The sequence below is a fragment of the Micropterus salmoides genome, unplaced genomic scaffold (genome assembly GCF_014851395.1).
Source record: "Micropterus salmoides isolate LMB-PRFRI ecotype aquatic unplaced genomic scaffold, ASM1485139v1 Ms_hic_scaffold_10, whole genome shotgun sequence".
NCBI classification, from domain to species: Eukaryota; Metazoa; Chordata; class Actinopteri; order Centrarchiformes; family Centrarchidae; genus Micropterus; species Micropterus salmoides.
Window position 1 is genome coordinate 18525289 of NW_024040041.1, and position 17820 is coordinate 18543108.

Genomic DNA, 17820 nt, shown 5'->3' on the forward strand with positions numbered 1-17820 from the left:
CATGCAAAAATAATGCAAACTGTTTGCCTTGAAGAGGAACTAACCCTTAAGTCATTCAAGGACAGTGACATGGTAAACAGGGTACATTACATGGGTATGTGTGTGTTTACTTGATATGATGCCAGTGATATTGCTGTTTCTTTTTTTGTCTGCGATCCCACTTTTCTTTCTAATTTTTACTGAGATAATTTTAACCTGCATTCAACACCAGAGTAACACCAGCAGTAACCTTCAATGAGGATGTCACGTTTTTAATGTATTAGAATTTGTATGAACTTATAGAAACTTTGCTGCTTTGGAAAATACGTATGAATGAATTGTATTATGTTATACTTTTTCTTACACAATAATAAGAGAGGAACTGATAATAGTGGTGATAAGCTCCCGGATTTAAAAAGCTGTATTAAAAAAAGTCCTTACAATGCCTGTCTTTATTCTCCCTGTCATCTGTGTGTCCACATGTTCCATTTCTTGCATCAGCAAGAGGCACTTTCTTAACATGAAAACCTCCCATTACCATTAATCCCAAATGACAATAACAACAACACCTCTACTGAACCTATTTGGATATAGAGAGCAGTCATTATTTTATATATATATATATAATATATATATAGATAGCCAAGTGATGAATGGCACACACAGTACTGTACTCTTTTATTTAATACACCTATCACACATATCAACACAAAGCTTGACATTCATTTGTGCGGCATTTCAAATTGTGAAAATACATGGACTGCTCACTCTCCTGCCCCCTTAAGGCAAGTGAATGTTTAAGAAAAAACTTGAAACATGAAAAATACATTACTAAAGAAACACACACAGTAAACCTTGCATGCACTGTTTCATAGAGAGCTCCCTTTATAAGCACTTTCAGGGAGCTGTTGTAAAATCTTTACTATCTTAATGTTTTAGGTTATAGGATGAAGTTATTATATAGTGCAGTCCAAGCCACTTTTGTTTAAACCCCTCTACTGGCCACTCTTTTTATATATAGGCTAAGAAACACTATATATACACATGAGTTCTAATATGTTTTAAGGTTTAAAAATGACTCCCTTTGCATGATGAGTCTTGGCTCCAAGCTACCTCTTTGCATGCATTTTAATGTGAATAGATAAGAATAGGGAATATATGTGTGAGTACACAAGAAAGTATAAACAAACAAAAACTGACTGTCCGCAATAAGATAAGAAAAAGACACAGTGACAGCCACTTGGCCATCTCCAGAACCAGGTACCAGGAAAGAGAGCTAAGTGATGAGACAATGCTTAGAAACAGAGCTATAAAAGGAGGTCCAAAAGGAGTTGAAAATCATTTGTTATATCATGTCATGTCAACTCAGGTCTCAGTTCTGATAACAGAAACTTTTGTACTCTAATTGGGGTCTATTTTTGCTGAAAATAAACATGTTGGGAAAAGTTCAAGCTTTTTCATCTGGCCTAAGTCTTCAAATTTTTACATGACTGAGTTGATGAATGGGAAAAAATAATAATGCTGATAATAAAATATAGCATAGACAAAATCCAGATCTGGCCAACATGTACAGTATATAATCTGTGTGAATCCAAGATTAAATTAGAGTGTGTACAAAGCTGCCAACTTTACACAGCTTTTACACATTGATACATTGTGTACGAACATCAGGCTACTGTGTGAATGGGCCTATTAACATGCCTGATCTGCTATGGTATAATTTCTTATACATTGGCAATATATTTACAATAAGTATTTTGACCCCAAATTGCTAGTATTTGTGATGTGTTACTAAAATTAATGTGGTAGTGTAATATAGATATGTGTACGGGAACTGACACATATTACTGTAGAGTTTTAGGTAAGAACTTTTACGAGTTTATAGTAAAAACAAGGATGGAAAATCATAAATCTAACAAACAAAACAATTGTTTAGTAAAGTTTCATGATGAAACCAACGTTTTTTTTTACTATCATATAGTTATTTTATGTGAACACACTCAAACCATTATTTTGCAGCAAGCAACAGTTCTGTCATTGAACATGAAAGATAAAAAGATCAAGATCATTATTTGAAAAGCCTAAAGTCTTCGTCAAATCCACCTATATACGTTCTGTAATCAAGGTTCAAGGTTAGTGTCCCGTAAAAGACCTGTTCTATGAAAACCACAACATCAGTGGTTTGACTATGGCTGGGGACCTTTGCTCCATGTCACCACCGTGTCTGTCTCTGTCCCCACATATTCTGTCTGCCTCTGATCTATAGTAAATTTAAGGCAAATATGTCCTACCCCCCCTAAAATCTTAAATGCTGCTGCATATTATTCACAACAAGTAAACACAATGTACACATTAAAACAACACTTAAAGGGAACAGAGATAAGAACTTGGTTGAGACCAAATCCAGAGGCCTCATGTCTCTAATCAGTGTGAACGCAGAGAGCTTCAGTGGATAATCAGACTTCTGCTGTTTCCACCGAGCAAACCTGAAACATCCACCAGAGAGATAAACAGTGCAGGTTGTGATGACAAACAGTAGGCCTGTCACATCATCTATCATCTGTTTGAATGTTCAGTTTGGATCATCAGTTTCACTAAAACGTACCTGCATGTGTCACGGTGCAGCTGCTGGACCAGGTGGATCAGCACTAGTGTAATTAAAAGCATTGTTAGCATTTTTCAGAACAGCTCATAGTCAGAGCAACATTTTAACAAAGTTTTTACCAAATTAGTGTTTCTTCATCTGGGCTCCCTCTCAGTTCATGGTAGCATTTCTTCACCGTTTCAAGCTCCACTGTTACATCTAAAAACAACAAAAAAAAGTATTGTTTAATCCATTAATTTACACCACTGGACATTTGTTGACATATAAATTTCAATAAAATATTTACAGTATCATGTTTTTATTTTTTTATGTTCCCTCTACCTGGGAGTGAGTCGCAATCTGTCCTGAGTGACATCTCGATTGATTTCTGCATTGTTTCCTCCAGTATCTTCAGGCTGTACTCCTAATTCAACATCAAAATCTTCATCAATTCTCACTCACACAGATAAATATTGTGTTCAAGATCAACTGAATCCTACATGAATTGCCCGCAGTGTTTTTCATAGCAAAAGCAGCTTTCAGAATGACACATATTCCGCTTGAATATAGAAAAACCTTTATGTAAATGATGACCTAGAATGCAGATAACTTTGTGCAGCACATGTTTTGCTACATTACCATCAGATAACGTATTAAAAAATGTGACAAACCTTCAAGCATCTTAGCTGGCTCAACATAAAATCTTTAGCCTGCTCAAACATGGTGTTCTTTGGATCACGAACGTATTTCTCAATGCTGTTGCGCATATTTTTCAGAGAGTTGTGTCCTCTTTTTTCTGCAGCTTCTACAATAAAACACAATTTCTGGACGATCATGATGAATGTACAACTACTGTTGTGTCAAGTTGGATATGTCAAGATCTTCTATCTTACTTTCATAGCATTCTTGCATGTTTTCCTCAATTGTCGTCGTAAGATCGCTGTAGATTGTTTTCTTATACACCCGGATGATTTTGTTGAGGAGTGTCTTAATTTGTTCTTCCTTAGAGAGAGAAATATAAATATTGAGGAAAAGTTATTTTTTCCCCCTGTAATTTAAGTCAAAATGTGAAACTTTCATATATATTCTAGATTTATTACACTTAAAGTAAAATATTTGAAGCATTTTTTTGTTTTCATCTTGATAATGACGGCTTACAGCTCATGGAAATCAAAAATCCATTTCTCAAAATATTAGAATAAAGAATGTATAATGCAGACATTTCGACCTTCTGAAAATTTGAAAAGTTCTGAAAAAGGTTCATTTATGCGCTTAGTACTCGGTCAGGGCTCCTTTTGCACAAATTCCTGCATTGTCTCTGGTTCAGGAGTGGCTTTAGGAGTGTGGTCACTCTTGGTGCACTGACTCCAACATCAGTCCACTCCTTGTGAAGCTCCCCCAAGTTCTTGAATTGGCTTTGCTTGACAATCCTCTGAAGGCCGTGGTCATCCCTGTTGCTTGTGAAGCTTTTCCTACCACACTTTAACCTTCCAGTCAACTTTCCATGAATATGCTTTGATCCAGCATTCTGTGAACAGCCAGCCCTTTCAGCAATGACCTTCTGTGGCTTACCATCCTTGCAGAGGGTGTCAATGAGTGTCTTCTGGATAACTGTCAAGTCAGATGTCTTCCCCATGACTGTGGTTGTGTGTATTGAACCAGACAGAGATAATAAAGGCTCTTCTCAGGTTGACATTTCTGTATTATACATTTGTTATTCTAACGTTTTGAAATATGGACTTTTGATTTCCATCCAGCTGCAAGCCGTAATCAGCAACAAAAAAGACCTGAAATATTTTATTGCCTGCAAAATCCCTTATTTAGCTAGAAGAACTGATACTGCTTTGATGGCAAAGGGTGGTCACACCAAATATGGATTTGATTTACATTTTTCTTCTGTTCACCCACTTTGTATTTTGATAATTGATAAATTTAATCTATTAACAGGTCAAGCATTCTTACTTTACATAATCTTCCCCACACATGCCTCAAACTCACAGTAATACATTTAAAAAAAATGTATTTCCTTCACTTAGTCTTCATTCTAGTCCTTAGTCACAAACTTGTTGTTTGGGTTGATTTGGACAAACAGCTTGATGTTGGACCAATGGAGAGGATGGCACTATTCTCATCTTTTACCTCCGTCTTGAGAAATATCAGTTGCAGTTTGACATCTTTGTGCTTTTCAATCAGCCTCTTTGTGTCAAGTGCAAACATGTTGATGACCCCGTTGAATGGTCCGCATTTTTTTTCATTTCTGAAATATGTTAACAATTTGAAATGTTACATGAAGGAAGCACTGACAAGTCTGTATTTATTAAAACTGTTATTTTTGTAATTTGTATATGTATTATGTTACATAACTTGTATAACTGTATAATTATTATTAAGTAGTTGCTTACGGAAAGGTCTTCAGGAATTCCTCATTAATGCTGTCAGTCAGGCATGCAGCTATCTCCGCATTGAGGTTTATTTGTTTCCCTATTTTTGGTTTGAAGGTACCATTATTCTCAACTACAGACCTCAATGTCTTGTGAAAAGCACAACCTGATACCTTTTGAAACACACCAGAAAAATATAAGAAAAACATGGAAAAACAATTAAGGGCTAGTTTGTATTTTTTTTAAGTAGGGGTGTATGAGGTATTTATCCATAGTCAGCATATTTCAGTGTATTGCAGTCGGCATTCCCTCAGTTCAGAGAAGCAGTCGGGCAGCAGCATAACGTATTATAGCCAAAAAAAAGACCACCTAGTTAGTATTATTAGTTTAGGTATACACTATATTTAGAAGATATTCATTGCTTTAACTTGCTGTCAAATAGCCATTTCTGGTGGGAACTGAACCTCCATATCCTGCAGTAAAACATTGACTATGGATTAGAACCTCATGCAAGCCCACTTAAAAAACCTAACTAACCCTTTAACGTATTCATTTAAGTGCTAAATTAGTTGGTTTGATGTGATAATAATCTAAATACGTACAGGATGTAAGACAGACTTCAAGACTCGTTCACATGAACTTTTTGATTTTTCAACCCCCTTACTAAGGCATTTTTCAAAAGCATTACAAGCCTCTTCCATGGGTTTTCTAACTTTTTCAAGTTCATGTCTTATGTCCTCTTCAAGATCTGTGCACACATTTGTTGTTTTGTCAGCCTGAAATCAAACAACACATTTAGTATGTATACTGCTGCTTCATTGGCAGTTTTTTTCAAGAAAGTATTTATTGTGTATTTCTTGTCATGAGTATGGCCATCCTGTTATTAGTGTGATAATAGAGATGACGAAATAACACAGAGATCAAAACTTACTCTACACAGATTTATGGAATCAGTTATTTGAATTTACATGTTTTCAGTGAATTTGAAAGTAGAAAATGTAATCGTACTAATTATCATTTTCTGTCAACATTATTGCCATTATTATTAATAAAAGGGGTTGTAATTACTTGATCTTACCACTTCTCTACATCGGGCCCTTTGAATCAGAGAGAGTATCTCATAAGCTCCAGATACATAGTTTAATGTTTCTGAGTGACAGTCATTGAGATGTTGCAGAAATTGCTGAAGTTTGGGTATTTCTGAAAAAAAAAAAAAGACGTTATTTGTTATTAAGTTCATTTGTCAAGGACAATGCAAAACACAGATGTGTTCCATATATATGACTTCTAGCCAAGGCAAAATTGTGACTATATTTGAAATTTAAATGTCAAAATCCAAAAAGTATTTTTTGTTTGAATTAAAGAGGTTAAAATAAATTTAAGCTGCAAGAGGCGATGAGTGGGCCCTTGTACCCCCTGCACATCAGGGCGTGCTACATTTGCATAGCTGTTGTGTGAGTTCGTCAATCAGTAGGTGGCGCTACCATTATGAATGAATATTGGCAAGTAGATGTCTTCAGGGTGGGACTCAAACAATTTGCAGTTTGGGGCAGATTTGAACACGTACAGTCCAGTTACAACTGTTTAATTGTTAATGGCAAAGCATCAGAATTCAATGCTACATCACTGTGACAACTCACAAGTTTTACAGTATAGCATTTTCAAGGTCTTGATGCAACTCTGAGACAGTTTTGAGCCAATTAGGATCAACATGCAAGGAGAAGTACAACAGAGTATAAAACATGCTAATTCCTGTTGCCAGTAGGTGGTGCTAAGACTGTGAGTTAATATTGGCATGTACTGTAGACGTCACCTGGGGCAGATATGACCATGTACAGTCCATTTACAAACGACTTCCTTTTTCATGGTGAAACATCAAAATCCAACGCCACAGACTAAAATGCTTTGCAATTCAGCATCACACAGGTCTTCAGATTGCACTGCCCAAATTTGAAGACAATCTGATTAAACCTCTGGAGGAGATCATTGAAGCACGCAGCCTGTAACAAACAACATACTGATGTGCTATGCCACAGACACGCCGTTTGCTGAGTCCATTCAAAATGGCGAACTTCCTGTTGGGTTAAGGTATGGTCTTTAAAGGTTCAGTGTGTAATATTTCTGAGGATCTATTGACAGAAATCCAACATAATATCCATACCTGTGTTTTCAGTGGTGTATGAAGACCTTACATAATGAACCGTTATGTTTTTATTACCTTACAATGACACATTTCTCGCTACATAACCGTGCATCCCCCTTACATGTATGTTGCCATGTTGCGGACCCATGTTTCTACAGTAGCTTAAAACGGACAAACTGCTCTACAGAGAGCTTTTTGTCACCACGTTCTTCTTCTTCTTCTTGTAGAATGTAGCCACTCATCACTACGTTGAACACGTACGTTCAAAGAAGAAGTAATAATGTACAGAAGGGAATGGCAACTACATTTTGCAAATGCAAAGAATGTAGAGAATAATACAATTCCTTGCATAAACAATAGATCCATGGCAGTTTCGTGCTCATGTTCTAACTAAAACAAAATATGTATTTGAGCTAGTGCTCATATTGGAGACTTCACCTACCAGTTTCATCTGGGCTTAGATGGGTCTCTTTGGAGCTCACTGTGAACACTTTGAAACAGTTATCTCTGAAATGTTTCTGGAAAAAAAATGTTTTGAAAGATTTTAAGGCCGGACTGCATTTGCATTCACTTTCGGTCAGTCTATAAAACTCACCTTAACCTTTAGTTTGCTGAATTCTTTATTCACTTCTTCCTTGGCTTGATTGTTTCTTTTTAATATGAGAGCACGAACACCAGCTGCTGAACTATAAGAAAAGATACATTGTGCACTAAAACTGGAAATTCCAACTTTTTTAAGTCTTAACCCCAAATTGTAAATGTGTGTGAATGTGATGTAGTGTAAAACTGCTTTAAGTGGTCAGAAGATTAGAACGGTGCTATATATATACAGACAATTTAACAAGAGCATCTACCAAATAGAGGAACAAGAATAATAGGAGTGAAAAAAGTAAAAATAACATATGCAGTAGTGTTTACTTCTGTTGAGCTCTTGGCTGCCGCTTCAGTGTCTAATTGTCTTGTCAGTGTCTTATTTGGATGTATATATGTATTAGGCATTTTAAATCACTCACTGATCATCTGAATCTTCAATAAGATCAGATTTGGTGCAGATAAAGTGAATGAACTGACACACTCCACCATTTCTACTGTTGGCAATTTTCAGGATCTCCCAGGGTTCCTTCTCTGCTGCTGCTCGATTAATGTCAGTAACAATCCACACAGTAGAACATCTCCCAACAACCTGGAGGGACATAATAACAAGTTAATTGTGAATAATTAAGTATCGGTGAACAGTAATGCACACTAACCTGCTGTGGCTGTCAATTAAGTACCGCTTTCCACATTTCATCTCTGCTCTTGTTACGGTCCCCATTTCCAGGAAGATCCACAAGTGTGACATGCTGGAGAAGATCATTCCCAGGCACCCTGACAGTCACACACTTCACTAGTGGCCAATACCACCTCTTTACTTCTGTACTGTCTCTGTCTTTTAAATCACTTCTTGTGTATTTTACAAGTTTTGCAGATAACTCTTTAGCCTGCAATAGATAAATCAAAGTTCAGGCACATGGCACAATAACACATGGCAATTGCATTCAAATTGCTTTACAAGTAGTATAAAATTATTAGAGCTTTTAACACCATCCCCTGTGAGATAGAACATTTATTATCAATGGATGGACATCTAACAAATTTCAATATCAACTGCAGTTCAATCCTAGCTGAAATTGCACCATTCACAATGTCCCAGCCCTGGATAAATGAAAACATGTGTACTCTAAAGTACCAATGGTGTAAAGCAGAGCATCAGTGGAAAGCCTCTAAGCTCCCTGGCCACCATGATGGAGCTTTTTAATGCAGAGGTTATAAACATTAGATATGCCTATTTTTCCACTCTCATTGAATCTAATATTTTTAAACCAGAAGTCCTTTTTAACAATGTAAACTGTAAACTATCGATGTTCCCCTGTCCCTTCCGTAGACCCTACTCTTGAAACCTGCAATGAATTTTTAAACTTCTTTACTCAAAAAATCTAGTTAATTGGTGAGAGTATTAGCTCTAGATCCCCTTTAAGTCATGCCTTACAGACAGGACTTTCTATGTTGGTCTAGGTCTTCCACCTCTCAAATAATCCAAAATGCAGCCGCCAGAATTTTATTATCAGGTACCAGAAAGTGAGAGCACATTACACCTGTCCTGTCATCTTTGTACTGGTGGCTTGTACACATTTTAGAGTTAGTTTTACTTATCACCATATTTTGGAACCTTTAACTCCCCATGTGCCCATGTTCTGAAGTCCAGACTACAAACAAAGGTGACAGAGCGTTTGCCATCAGGGTCCCCAGAATTTAGAACAACCTTCCAGAGGAGGTTAGGATGGCAAAGTCTATCTCTTCATTTAAGTCTCTTCTTAAAACACACTTTTATAGTGTAGCATTCCTGTCATTCTCTATCTTATACTTTGTCACATTTCTGGTGTTGTGGGTGTGTGTTTTCAGTGTTTCTTGTTTGTCTGTCCCTGTTTTCTTGTCTTGTTTTACTTCCTGTCTTTGATTGTTGCACCTGTATCTCCCTGATTGTGATCACCCGTGTCTAATTATCCTCATCCTATATATACTCCACAGGTCGTGTTGACCTGCTGAAAAGTAAGGTTGTCAATTAAGATAAAATTATTATTGTCCTGTATTTAAAGTGGCAGCACCAGGGAGCTTAATCCAGTTTTTCAACTTGTCGAACAGGTGTGCCCACTGGGTCAAAAGCAGCATTGAGATTTATTAATACAAGAATAGAAATTTTGCATTCATGTCAATGGCATTTAAACTTGATACGACCTTTTTGGACACAATGATGGAGGGTAAATTACTTAATTGTCAATGATGGAAAATTCTAAACATTTCACTCTGTCAGACAGGCAATAATGCTTTCTATTAAGCCATATACTGAGTAAATGAGATTTATTCTCTTACTGATTCACATGTAAAAATCTTGCTCTTGGATCGGAGAAATTCTGGAATATCACTGAAATATTTGTTATCCATGAGGTTTTCAAGGGATTTGTTTTTCCATTCTTCTCCATACAGCGCTGACAGCTTTTCAGTAGTGTCACCAGCATCATCATCTTCCTCATCCTGATCTGCATTATCCCAAAGGAATTTAAAGTACCACAATTCCTCTTCCAACTCCTAAAAAGTAATATTATGTTTAGTTTATTAAAAGGTAATGTAGCCAACAACTGTAATTTGCAGCTACATCAAAACTTTTTAAATAGCATCAAGTAAATAAACATATTCAATACATTTTACCTCTTTTGTAATAAACTCAATTTCTGCCTCATACTTTGAGTTCAGCATGTTAGCCTCCACTTTAATCATGACTGAGGTACATGCACTGACACTGCCAGAGGGCAAGAGATTCTTCTCTCTGATGACGGCATTTATCAAAGAGCTCTTTCCAGCCCCAGTTTTCCCAAAGACACCAACCAGCTCCCTCTTGTCTGTCTCCAAATCATTGATTTTAGTCCTGTTGTAGAAGAATTTATAATGGATTAATAGATTAATTTGGAAAATTTACAAAAACTGGAAGAATGTGTCAAACTCTGGAAGACACTGTAGAACAAGAATTGAGGGTATATTGCGTCAAAAATCAGTTTCCAATATAACGGAGTAATAATGTACACAAAGGCCAAAAGTTAAGATAATAATTGAGCATAAATGTGCCTATAAGTTTTTTATATTGAGTTGGCGTTCAACATATTTGCATATCAGAAGTAATCAGTATATTTCATTATTAGACAAAACTATTTGCATGCTATATGTAAGTAAGCATATTCATATAATTATGTTAGTACATTACATTTATCTGACGCTTTTATTCAAAGCGACTTACAATTGCCATATATGTCAGAGGTCGCATACCTCTGGAGCAACTAGGGGTTAAGTGTCTTGCTCAGGGACACAATGGTGGAGGGTTAATATGAAACATTAAAAGTGTGTCAGAGGTTTCTGTATCCCGGCAGAGGCTAAAAGGCTTAAAGTATAGGGAAGCCCAGGAGAACTCCTTCTCCCACGCCACCAGGGAGTGTGGGGTTAAGTAAGAAAATGCCTATGTCTGCAAAAAGAGTGCAGATGTCAGGTGCAGAGGCAATGCCGTAACTGTTGGCACGAGCAAGGGAGGTTGCTCTTAGAGAACTAGAGAGAAATAAATTTGTTCATATGCAAAGTACATATCATTTAAGATCTAGTGATGGACTACTTTGCAAGAATGAGGACCGAAGCAGGAAAGAGGAGTCTGTCTTACTATGACCCTTTGTCCTGGAATGAACTACAGTCTAAGATTGGTGTGCTAATTTCCTTAGCTGCTTAGAATATCTGACATTCTGACTGATGTATGCACTTGTTTTTAATTAACAGAAGGTAGAGCTCTACATTTAGTCCTTATTTCGTTTGTTTATATGTATATTTTAAACTCATTACATTTTTTTCTATGTAAATATTTTGTAAACTTTGTGTAAATCTGTATTTTAATTTACGTAATGTATTGTTTTTCAACTTATGGTTGAAAATTTGTGTTTTATTTGTGTTATACAGGAGTCCCTTGTAAAAGAGACTGTGTCTCAATGGGACATTTCCTGTTTAAATAAAGGTTTATATATATAATCCAAGAAACACCTTTTGTCAATAGAAAAATTGACAAAACTGGCTCTTGAGCACCAAACCAAAGACCTGCAAGCACTTCATTCTGAAATTTCATTTTGGGAGGGATCTAGTTTAAAGGCAGCTGTATGGAATGTAATGTATGAAACCATATGGAACATTTGGAAGACTTGTACACAGGTGAGCCGTCAGAAGTTTTTGATACTTTTGCCCATTATATATGAGAGGATGTGTTCATTCTGTGGCCTTTGGTGTCTGTAACTCATGCTGTTTTGAATATGAGGATTTTCAAGCAGTGTCTGGAATTAAGGTGCAACTGGTATGTTGATTAAAAAGCTTGTACTGTTCAAGGAACTGATTTCAATTGGAGCATTACAGAAAACATGAGAAAATAGAGTGTTAAATGTTCGAAATGTTCTTGGGGGACCCCAAACACCCCACTAAAAACGTGTCCTCGGTCCTCTGCAATGTTGAAACAAAACCTTAGCCCCTGCCCATACAACAAACAATATGGAATATGGAAAACTTAATACTTACTTCAGGAACTTATTGAACCTGTTCTCTTGGTTTGGTATTCTCTCGTTGACATATCTCATGACGATTTTCACATCAGATGGATTGATTTTTTCTGTCAGTGTAAAATAAAGAACTATTGAACCATGAACAAGTGTATCAGTAAACAGCAATAGTCAATGAGGCACTTCCTCTGCCAAGTCAATTTAAGAGTGTAGCATCAGGCTCATACTATGGCCACTTACCACAGGATACAAACATTGTCTGGGTTTTAAACATCACCCAGTTAAAGAAAGTTAAGGTTTTACAAGAAGCACACGTGCATTGTTGCTATGGAAACCTGCAGATTAATATACATTTATGGCATATGTAACATATTGAAGGATTCTGATAAAACCTTGGACAGCCAGTGATAAAGTATTGTCTGTGGCCAAGACATAGAAAAAGATATTATGTAGAAGTTTTAGCCTTAGTAGGTTGTAGGATGTAATTGTTAAGGAAGTAATATAAATACCTAGGTGTAATCCCGTTACAATGTCATGTCGTCTTTTTCTTGAGGGTGATTTGCTGGACTCGCCCTGGAGATCTAACTTCCTCTTTCCTTATTTGATTTATTAAAATAGAAAATTAGGCAAAAAAGAAAGTTTGTTGCATGTGCCTCTTACAACATTAAAACATCAAAGAACACTACATGTAATCATTTAGCTAGTGTGTATCCCACCTTTATCCCTTGAGTCACTGGTGGATGGCCAAACCTGAGGATGAACATATTTAACTCTTAAACCCATATTTCATCAAGACATTTTCACACAGGATTTATCCTTTAACATATCAAGGAAAGTGTCTGACATTGAATAGGCTACGGAAATTTTAAAATACTCAATAAATAAATAAGCATCCTATTAAATGTACCAAAAATACATAAAAAACAAATGTAAGCATTAATCAAATTATACAACATTTCCCCAAACCTATCTATTTCGGGCATAGGGAAAGCAGCTACAGGCTACGCCGTAGATTCGACACAGAAATGTAAATTGGCCTTAAGATGATACCTAATTGAATGAAACTTATTAACTTACTTGAGCGTCAAAACAAACTGTTTCCTGGTTTGTTGTGTTTTGTTCTTTCTGGTGACAAAAGACAATCACAGCTTTAAATCCTTAGACAGTTTATTATTGTCAATAAGATATTAACTTTTGTGAGGGTCATCAAATCATTTAACAGAAGTTCATTAATGGCATGTATCTAGGTAAGTGAGATTACGGGACAAATACAGTATTATTATAAAGTGTAGTTCACAGTGCATAACATTACCTGTAAAAACTTGAGTTTTGTCTTGAATATTGACCTTGGTCCTATTTTTGGGATCAAGTTAGCGATTTCTTTATCATCAAGACAGTGAAAAATTTCCTCATCAATTTCTTCATCTGTAATTAAAATTCAGTGAATGTTAGTCATGCAAAAATGAGAAAAATATTCAAATTGCTGTTTCCTAAGGAGTGAAATAGCATGGGAAGACAGAGACACTGTCAGAACATGCTTAAAAGCCATACCGAGTTCATTCCCTGCACCAGCGTGGGAATGATGCCACAGATTTTATCAGTATACCAGATATTATAAAACTCTGGTATACTGAGAAATACAGAGAGATTTACTTAGCAGTGATAGGCTTAATCAGCATTGACTGACAGACAAGAATTGCCAGAATTTGTCAACTGTGATTCCCTCCCCATTTTCCTAAAATGTCTGTCAAGGATATATCAGAATTGTACTGAAAACAAATGCTGCAGCATTTGTATGTCTGTATTAGTAGACGCTTAGATGTTTCAGAATTGTTAGGTCATTCCAAATTTGTATTATACCTGTGCCCAATAGAGAAGAATTGCAATACTTTACCTTCAAATCTTTCTATCCACTCACTGAGACCCCATTCAGATAATTTGTTACGAACAAAATCATCCATGACCAAGAACAGCAACTGGAAGGTGATCAAATAATCATAAATCTTTAATCAGTCATTACTGCTTGATATTTTAAGACAGTTTGGCTCAATTCAATTTAGCTGAAAGCCAAGAATTGGATTACGAAACTTACAATGCCAGACTAAAAGTGCCAATTAATGATTTAAGAAATATGAGTTCACCACAAAAATAACTGACATCAGTAATTTGTTTCTTGCTGACTGGGCTCTGCTGTTTACTTATTTATTTTCCAAAATGCAATTAGAACAGTGATCATCAGACTTAGATGTTACAGTGTGTAATCTACATTTGCTCTGCAGAGACTAAAGACGCTTTTAATACGCCGTTAATGGAAAGTGAAAGTATTTCACTTGCCGGCTTGTTAAAGAGCGACGCAGGCTGCTTCCAACACGGCCACCAGTGCCATGGTGTGCGCTCACTGGATTTCAGTTGTATTATTAGAACATTAAAGCCTTAGACTGAAAAGACATTTGCCTGATTTTCTAAATGTTTGAATCTGCCGAACTCTGTGACTGTGAGAACCGCCCGAGACCAGGGCTGATCTGCGTAACTGCGCGCAGCCTGGATGACAGACTGGCGCAGTTATGAAGGTATGAATGAAAAATGTAGCGAAATTAAAAGTAGATTACTGGCCTAAAGAAAATACTGAGTATAGAGTAAAAGTAGACTACAGTTTTAAAAGGAACGTGAAAAGGTGCCCATGACTTATTTTATTTTATTTATGTATGATTTAGGAAATATGAGTTCACGACACAAATAACTGACATCTGTCATTTTTTTCTTGCTGACTGGGCTCTGCTGTTTACTTATTTATTTTCCAAAATGCAATTTTCATTCACATGAAACTTTTAGTTTATAGTTTTATTGACCAGCGTAGATGTATTTTGTATTATTTATCACAACTGATTAGCCTTGTTGAACTGAAAGCAATATAAATTATATCTATCTTCCTTTTTCAGTTTTGACATAAAAGAAAGAAATGGGTTAAGCTTTACAGACATTGTGGATTAAAACGTTTAAAAAAAAAAAGTAAAACAAACTTCACACAGAGAAGTTCTCCTTTTAAGGTCGATTTTGAGTAGGCCTATATCTACATTGTATAAATAATAAATCTATAATATATTAATGACTGGGTTATAAATACAAAATAGTGATAAATACAACAGTGGGCTTTACATAGGCTATATCAATTTGCATTGAAGTTTGTGTAGGCTACTTACATTTTGTTCCTCTTCACTGCTGCTAACTTGAGCTCTTCCTTTTATATTGTCTCAGCCTCTCGCCAGCTTACTTTCCTCTCTGGCCACAAAGCAGGTTCAAGTGGCAACTGCAACTGTCAGAGGCAGAAAACTGCCTCAAAACTAAAGTACTGTACTGACGAAAATGTACTTTCCACCACTGTTAAAAGGATAAGACGTGACAGGAGGTATGTTTGTTATTATTGCTGCACTGGAGACTCCTACTGGTTGTCCAGGAAGTGTGTAATGCGGGGGTGACACTGTGGAGTCAGCACAGCCCTTACTCTACCCTCCCTGGGCTGGGCTGGCAACTCCATATGTCACAGACAATGCATGACAATTAATATCTGTCGGTCTGTCTTATACACACACACACACACACACACACATACATAGGCCTATGTAGGCTATATAGGCAACTGTACAAACGTACATATAAATATAAGATAGATACATATAAGACCCATAACTATGTTTTCAGTGGTGTGTAAAGACCTTACAGAATGAACCATTATGTTTTTATTACCTTACAATGAGACATTTATAGATGTGTCTCAATTCAGGGGCCGCAAGAGGCCGAACCGACCGTTTTATACGAGACGGTCTGGTCTACGGAGGACTGTCTATTGCGTCACCAACTGGCCCCGCCCTTACCCATGAGTGGGGAAGCGCCGCTTCTGTCGCCTAGCGACCTTCACAGCTGCGGTCCACCGGCATGGAGACTAATATTTTAATTTTAATATTTTACCTCTTAATAGAGGAACTAGAGATACTTCACCCCCGGCGCCCCCGCATGATGTATCTCAGGATGTGAGAGGACCCTGGCCAGGTAAATACGGGGGAAAGTAACTAAGAAATGTTACATTTTATATGTATTTAGGTACTATAGGCTTCCTAAAGCTAACAATGATGTTAACCACAGTTAAGTAGTTTATTGCTACTGCCATTTCACTTTAACAACATAATTTCATATTTAAAGAAAACCTAACCTTACTTTAATATTAAAATATTGACACTGTTTTTGTCATTGATCAGCTAAAGCAAGTTGAATAGAAAGATATACAAGCCTTATCTAACTAAATTCTCTACACACAGAACAGTTGTTCTTCTCCTTCCCTAAACCAGCCCCGGCCCCTGTACTGCAGGATAAATTTTAGTGCTCCTGTGCTGGACAGGTTTTTTAGCCAGCAGGACACACGACCAAATTTCCAGTTGAGCAGGGAGGCCCTGGGGGTGTTACTGGGCCTCCTAAACCAGGAACAGAGACATGGTTGAGGTGCCACGATTGAGACCCTGGTGTTTCTCTTCTGGCTGGCAAGTGGGGCATCATACAGGGTGGTCTCCAGAGTGTTTACAATGCCTCGATCCACTGTTCACCGCATCATCCACAGAGTCACTGAGGAGGTGGTGGCCACAAGGTCATCCACCTACCGAAGACCCAGGAGAATTACAACCGATATCCCGTGGTTTTTTACAGCAGCTGGAGCAATCGACGGCTGCCATGTCCGCATCAAGCCACCGAGCGGCCCTGATGGTCAGTGCTACAGGAACAGGAAACTGTTTTCATCAATCATCCTGCAGGCTGTCTGTGACCATCAGGGCCGCTTCATTGACACCTACGTGGGCTGGCCTGGGTCGGTCCACGACTCCAGAGTGCTCCGCTACAGACCACTGTACAGGAGTTAACTCTATCCTCCTCCAGGGCATTTCATCCTTGCAGACAGAGGGTACCCGTGCCTCCAACACCGACTCCCCCTCATCACTCCCTACAAGAGGCCAATACAAGGTGTGGGAGCCTAGCGCTTCAACAGCCATCACTCCAGGGCACGCTCCATTATAGAGCGTGCTTTTGGGATGATGAAGACCAGGTTCCAGGCAATCTTCCTGCAAGCGCTGGAGGTGCACCACACCTTTGTACCTCACGTGAGTATTTTTTTAAATTATACTAATGAGTAAATCAACAGACTGATTCATCAAAAAGCATAAATGTTGTTTTTTTTTGACTGAAATATATTTTTAACCATTTCAGGTCATAACAGCATGTGCCATCCTCCACAACATCTGCCTTGGGGCTGGTGACATTGTGGCCCCAGAGGATGAGCCTGAGGAGGATGTGGCAGAGGATGAGGGAACAGTTTGGAGACGGTCAATGGTGCTCCCCGGCGTGACCAGCTGTCTGCAGAGGTGTCTGCCCTGGAGGAGGTGCTCCCTGACCACCAATATTTTTAACAGGCAAGTAAAAGATCGGTAAATTCCTATTCATATCCTAACAATTTTGCCTGTTGAAATATTTTGTAGAGATTTATTTTGTCAAAATAAGATTGTGAATTAGTATTTTGTGTGCAATGCTTATTATTTTTGCCTCTTACTAAAACATCTTAGTGACATGGCAGCTGTCGAT

At 37.4% G+C, this 17820-nt stretch overlaps 1 protein-coding gene across 3 annotated transcripts; it reads right to left on the reverse strand.

The window, feature by feature from the left end:
• Nucleotides 1-640: 640 nt before the first annotated feature.
• LOC119889635 (nuclear GTPase SLIP-GC-like) lies at nucleotides 641-15663 on the reverse strand. 3 transcript variants are annotated; one of them, XR_005442125.1, is made up of 23 exons: nucleotides 15402-15663; nucleotides 14096-14177; nucleotides 13514-13626; nucleotides 13279-13326; nucleotides 12918-12951; nucleotides 12711-12797; nucleotides 12221-12311; nucleotides 10334-10550; nucleotides 9998-10213; nucleotides 8362-8568; nucleotides 8101-8270; nucleotides 7683-7773; nucleotides 7530-7605; nucleotides 6023-6144; nucleotides 5547-5720; nucleotides 4966-5117; nucleotides 4703-4820; nucleotides 3457-3565; nucleotides 3235-3368; nucleotides 2906-2979; nucleotides 2704-2782; nucleotides 2585-2627; nucleotides 641-2465 (listed from the first exon to the last, which is right to left on the reverse strand). XR_005442125.1 is itself a non-coding variant. In XM_038700457.1 (23 exons), the coding sequence occupies exons 2-22, from the start codon at nucleotides 14160-14162 to the stop codon at nucleotides 2594-2596; spliced, it is 2421 nt and encodes an 806-aa protein (XP_038556385.1). In that variant the 5' UTR covers nucleotides 14163-14177; nucleotides 15402-15662; the 3' UTR covers nucleotides 641-2465; nucleotides 2585-2593. The 3 variants fall into 3 exon arrangements, 2 of the variants coding, with proteins under 2 accessions (XP_038556385.1, XP_038556388.1); XM_038700457.1 differs by having other exon boundaries at nucleotides 2906-2987; nucleotides 15402-15662; XM_038700460.1 differs by lacking the exon at nucleotides 8362-8568 and having other exon boundaries at nucleotides 2906-2987; nucleotides 15402-15662.
• Between the last annotated feature and the right edge of the window lie 2157 nt (nucleotides 15664-17820).